The 6,161-nt window shown below is 46.0% G+C and overlaps 1 protein-coding gene across 1 annotated transcript; it reads left to right on the plus strand.

The window, feature by feature from the left end:
* The first annotated feature begins 5,086 nt into the window (after positions 1 to 5,086).
* LOC110319812 (histone H2A type 2-A) lies at positions 5,087 to 5,744 on the plus strand. Its single transcript, XM_021195405.2, has one exon. It carries the CDS (start codon positions 5,205 to 5,207, stop codon positions 5,595 to 5,597), a length of 393 nt encoding a protein of 130 aa, XP_021051064.1. The 5' UTR covers positions 5,087 to 5,204; the 3' UTR covers positions 5,598 to 5,744.
* Positions 5,745 to 6,161: the final 417 nt, after the last annotated feature.

Genomic DNA, 6,161 nt, shown 5'->3' on the forward strand with positions numbered 1-6,161 from the left:
CGCGCGAATCACGACGCGCGTGCTCGGTGGCTTCATTTGCGTGCGGCCGTCGTTGCGACACTTGGCGGGTCGGTGGCCTGCTTGCAGTTTCTCCTACTGTGGAAGCTGGCTAAGTGTTCATCACTCCAAGAGGGCCTGAGTCAGGCACCTAGTTGTTTACCTGTAGGTTTTCCTTTGAGGAATACTGGAAACTTAGTTTTTGATACCTAAGGAGTAGCGGGTAATTCTGATAGCCTGTTTATTTTTCTCCTTGAAACAGTGTAAAACCTACTTGTTACATTTTAAGTGTTTAACGCTGGGAGCCTCACTTTAAAATCTTTAAATTTAAAGGTCATTTCCATACAATGGCAACAAAATACTTAGTTTCTTAATCTATACACATCTGGGGGCGCTTGAAGAGAAAAGACCAAGTACAGTTCGCCAGGAGTTTACTGAAATTATTCGGGTTTTGCCACTCAGATCTGTACATAAAAGGAATCGAAATAACAAAAAGTAAACGTTACGCTGCTGCTTTTGTCGATCATTTGTCCTATGATGGCTCTCAGAAGCTCCTTTTAGGAGCCTTCCAGGGTGTCTGGGGCTAGAGTGACTCGGAGTGCCATATCCGGTAAAATACAGCCAACATTTTTTAATCCCTGAAATTTGTAATCAGCTTTGTTATCAATTCTAATGTGTCTCATTAGAATCACTGATTAGACATATTGAGTGGAAGCTTAGATCTAGTAGCAGGTATATTGTTACATAGTAACATAGTTACCATTTTTATATTTTACATTGTAACATTGTGGAGATGGAATTCTAGTCTTGTACAGGAATAGGCAAGAGTGTAGCACTCGGATTTTGAGTTGAAGTTAGGTAGGCGGTGGGTTTTATTGTCTTGTTTTTTTTGTTTTGTTTTTTTGTTTTTTTTTGAGGCACGGTTTCCCTGGCTATCCTGGAACTCACTCTGTAGACCAGGCTGGCCTCAAACTCAGAAATCCGCCTGCCTCTGCTTCCCAAGTGCTGGGATTGAAGGCCTGCGCCACCACCGCCCGGTTTAGGTAGGCAATGTTATTAGGATGGAGTACAGAAAAGCATTTTAAATTGAGAAGTTGAAGGTTTATCAAGCATTCTGATTAAATTTGATAGATTGATATTTATGTGCATATGTGGAGTCACAAATTTGAGAGGTGAATCAAGGGTTCAGCAAAGACTACACAACCCTGCATTTATGGACTAACTGCAGAACACGGGAATGGTGTCCTGTGACTTTAGAATATGCTTTTGATCCTTAAGTATTTGTCTTGAAATATAATTTGGTATGTGCTATTCCTATAAAGGATGTTATAGCATCGATTTTTATCTTTCTGTATTCGTCCTTCATACCTACTGCCTTCAGAGACCAGAAGGGTTGGATGCCCTGGAGCTGAAGGCTTGTCAGCAACCATGTAACACTGGGAGCTGAAGGAACCCAGACACTCTGCAAGAGCAGCAAGGGCTGTTAAACCCTGAGCCATCTCTCCAGCCCTGAACTTTTGTATTGATTGATGTTGCACACATCAAAATAGGTTGATAAGAAAAATAGAGGCTCCCAAGTACACATCTGGGCCAAATCTGCAAATATTAAAAATCATCATTTTATCAGGGCCAAAGATTAATATGTCCACAACAAAAATGTATGTTTCTTTTAACCTGAAAGTTTATTTATAAATTTCAATAATTAGAATTTTTAGCAGTAGCATTCTTAAGATTGCCATAGTAAGGTACCATATAGTTTTCTCAGTCATACAAGCTAAGAGAACAGGCTATGAGGCTATATATGAGTTTGACTTCTGTTTTGGCTGGTTTTGTGTGTCAACTTCACACAAACTAGAGTCATCACAGGGAGAGAAGTTTCAGTGAAGGAACTGCCTCTCTGAGATCCAATTGTAAGGTATTCTTCTTAATTAGCAATTGATGGAGAAGGGTTGGGCTGTATACTATCCCTGGGCTGGTAGTCCTGGGTTCTATAAGAATGCAGACTGAGCAAGCCATTAAACAGCCATTAATCAGCTCCTGTCTCCAAGTTCCAGCTCTGCTTGAGTTCTGGTCCTGACTTCCTCCAATGATATGGAAATGCTTCCTCTCCAACTTGCTTTTTGGCCATCCTGTTTTTGTTGAAGCAACAGAACATATTTTGTGTGAAGACAGTTCAAGCCACAGCAGTAGTTGATGGCTATGGTAGGCTGTGAATAGTCTAAGTTTTCAGAACATATCAATATTTAAGAGAGGAGGAGGAGCTGGGCGTGGTGGCACATACCTTTAATCCCAACACTTGGGAGGCAGAGACAGGAGGATTTCTGAGTTCGAGGCCAGCCTGGTCCACAGAGTGAGTTCCAGGACAACCAGGGCTATGCAGAGAAGCTCTGTCTTGAAAAACCAGAAAGAGAGAGAGAGAGGAGAAGGACTTGTCTATTCAATTCTGAGAGGTTATCCTGGATTAACTTCTGAATAAGCCCTAAATATAATCATCAAAGTCCTGGTCAGAGATAGTTGAGAAAGTTTAAGTAGTAGCAGTCATTCACACACTGCCCCAGAAATTTGGATCTTCCCACTTCAAATGATTTCATTAAGAAAATGCCTCAGAGGTATTCCCAGCCCCTAGGCTTTTAACTAATTCCAGATGTGGTCAAGTTGACAACCAAGAACAACCAATCACATCTATTTCAAAACCACCTTTGCTAACTAAGTTTCTGCCTAGAAAACAAAACAAAACAAAAACAACCCCTGCACACACACACAAAAAGAAAGAAAGAAAAAGAAAAAAGCTACACAGAGAAACTGTCTTTAAAAAACAAAAAGAATAAAACGGTTACAATAATAGGAGTCATATTAGGTCAAATATACCATGATGCAATGCAACATTTACTAAGCTACCATTCAAAGCACATGTTTACACATCCTAAATACACTGACCATATCTAAGGAAGGCACGCTGACTTCCCACTGACACTTGATACACAGGTGAAAGACAGGATCCACTTAATTCTTGCACTGAAGCCATTTCCTATTTTCGACAATAAATCCAGTTTCAACAGCTGCAGAAATCCGAGTGCAGCTGGAGCTGCCATACTTCACTGTGGAAATGGCCACCTGAGACTCCACATTCTGCCACTGACTGCTGCTTCGCAAGCTTTCCATGATCTCACCCCAGAAATGCATTTCCCCATTCCAAGGTATTTTCCTATATATAGTTATCAACTTACTTCCAAGGTTTATTCCTTCACCTAGTAGGGCAACAAAATCAGTACTGTCAACCAACATAGCTTTCACTTCAGCCACAAAGCCAGAAGTTGTAAACCTATGCCAGTGTCCTCATGATATGCAACAAAATGAACAAGTAGCCAAAGGTTTGAGGGTAACGGTTTGGGCTATAGACACCCTAAGGCAAGGCTCAACCACTCATCTCAAAGAAAAAATCAAAGTAGAGATTTAGTCAAGAAGCTATATTAAGAAGAGGAACAAATACAGGCCCAGCAAACCCCACCCCCCCAAATCTGTCCATCTACAGATATTGACATGAGCTTGAAGCCTTAAGTAGGGGAGGAACCTGGGCAGGCAAGATGTTAGCAAACTTGAGGAATACTAGGAGGCAGATGCATGGTTCTCTGGTCAGTGCTACGGTTTGATCCTTAAAGATGGGAAGACATCACTCAGACTCTCACTTGTACTCTAGGGTGTGGTCCTGACTTCATGGGTAATGGCCCTCATCTGCTATGATGCAAGAGAAAGGTAAAACAATGACTTAACTCTGCCTTTAGCCAAAGGAGACAGACATCAAACGAAGACAGAGACACCAAACTTACAGTCAAGCTTTCAGTTACCCTTTTTATTGTTTTCAGAAGAGCCTGCTTCTTTAGGGACAGTGTTCCTGAAGTAGCTCAGTGTGGAGTCAAACCACTTCTATACCTTTGGGTAGATTCTTGTTTAGGAAGTTCCCTGGGAGTTAATTATACAAGAGTCTAACTCAAGTGCAGCTCTTTCTGTTTTTAGAAGCATGTAGTAACTTGGAGCAGAAATACCCAAGGTAGCCTGGGATCCAATCTGCAGGGACTTTGTGGGAGAACACTGACACTATGGGAGTAGCAATGTGACAGGGGCCAAAGGAGAGGCAGAGCTGAGGAGCAGCAGAGGCAGGTGGGAGACACTCAGGGGAGCAGACAGGTAAAAAGTGAAACTAAGGCAAACAGAAAACAAGTAACAATATCTGTGTGGCTAAACAATTCTGGTTGAATTTCTGGTGTGGTGCTTAAGACCTCATATATAACTAGGAAAGCACTGTACCTACATCCCAGAATATGCCAAACTACAACGAAATAACATACAAAGTGCCATTAAGACTTCAATCTTTAACAAGCTGTAACTACATCTCAAGTCTTGTGACCTGAAACAGGAAATTTAGTCACCGTATGTAAACTGAAAACTGCAACTAAAAGTAACTAAGATCTAAGTTAAGCAAATTCTGATCCAAGAGACAAGTTACATGCTTTAATAAATTATTGTATTAATAAATTTATTAATGCTGATACTTTAATAAATGGACTGCCTAATGCTTTCCTCCATTCTGACAATATATTAGCATGAATTTTATGTCACTCCCCTGCAAAGTCGAAAGATACCCCTACACTTAATACTCCTCATTCAAGGACACACATGTAACGAGTAGAAATGATTTCTAATATCAATGGGAAGTAGGAGAAAAAAAAACCCCAAAACCAGCAAGCAGCAGACAGGCTAAGGCCACCTGGCTCTGCAGCGACGACTCGCCCGGTATGTGCACAAAGATGTAGCTGAGGAAAGAACTCACAGCCTACACTTGGTACACCACTCCCTGTGAACACGTTTACGCGTACTACCGGCTCAGTTGCTCTTAGCTTCCGCTGCAGGAGAAACTGCAAGCAGGCCACCGACCCGCCAAGTGTCGCAACGACGGCCGCACGCAAATGAAGCCACCGAGCACGCGCGTCGTGATTCGCGCGTTCTAGGGCGACGCCGGGGCGAGGGAGCCGGTCTTATGTAAATGAGAGGCTTCTGTGCGCGCTCTCCTATTGGCCACGGCGTCAGAACGCGTGTGAGCCAATGAGAGCGTCGGGCGGACAATCGGGTCTGTGTCTATAAAAGGGTGAGGCGTCAGCGCCGGAGTACAGTTTCCAGGTTGTGAGCGTCCATCTGTTTGCGCTTTCGTGATGTCCGGCCGAGGCAAGCAAGGAGGCAAGGCCCGCGCCAAGGCCAAGTCGCGGTCGTCCCGCGCCGGGCTGCAGTTCCCGGTGGGGCGTGTGCACCGGCTGCTGCGCAAGGGCAACTACGCGGAGCGCGTGGGCGCCGGCGCGCCGGTGTACATGGCGGCGGTGCTGGAGTACCTGACGGCCGAGATCCTGGAGCTGGCGGGCAACGCGGCCCGCGACAACAAGAAGACGCGCATCATCCCGCGCCACCTGCAGCTGGCCATCCGCAACGACGAGGAGCTCAACAAGCTGCTGGGCAAAGTGACGATCGCGCAGGGCGGCGTCCTGCCCAACATCCAGGCCGTGCTGTTGCCCAAGAAGACGGAGAGCCACCATAAGGCGAAGGGCAAGTGAGGCCACTGCTCGCGCCGGCCCGCGTCTCCGGGATATAACCCCCGCGAACTCCCAAAAAGGCTCTTTTCAGAGCCACCCACTGAATCAGATAAAGAGTTGTGTCACGGTAGCCGGTCTTGGCCTTTCCCGGCCCTGCCCCAAAAGTAAGAGTGTCGTGTCGTGTCCTCTGCTTCCTTGCCCACTCTGCCCGTGGTCCCCCTGATAGTGTCTTGTGTTGTCGCTCTTTGGTTTGTGCCCTGCCTCGACGGAGCGGATGCGCGGTTCTCGCTGACTGTCCCAAACATTTAGCCCCTATCTGCCCACAGCCCGGTCATACACAACACTATAGCTCGCTCACTCACCGCCCTCCCACCCGCCTGACCCCTTCCCAGGACTGAGACTCGAATAGGACGTCTAAGCCAGTCCAGACATAAGTCGAAGTCAGCCACTCTCTCGCCCCGTCCTTGGGGAATGTCTAGGAGGAGGAGGTGTCCCGCGAGGACTGGACGCGGCCGGCTCTAGGGATCATGGGGGGCTGGGGCTGGGGCTGGGGCTGGGGTTGGGGCTGGGGCTGGGGCTGGGGCT

Source organism: Mus pahari, chromosome 4 (genome assembly GCF_900095145.1).
Source record: "Mus pahari chromosome 4, PAHARI_EIJ_v1.1, whole genome shotgun sequence".
Taxonomy (NCBI): domain Eukaryota; kingdom Metazoa; phylum Chordata; class Mammalia; order Rodentia; family Muridae; genus Mus; species Mus pahari.

What these genes read in the sequence shown, in the direction of transcription:
- LOC110319812 (XM_021195405.2), top strand. Translation starts at nt 5,205, where the DNA reads ATGTCCGGCCGAGGCAAGCAAGGAGGCAAGGCCCGCGCCAAGGCCAAG.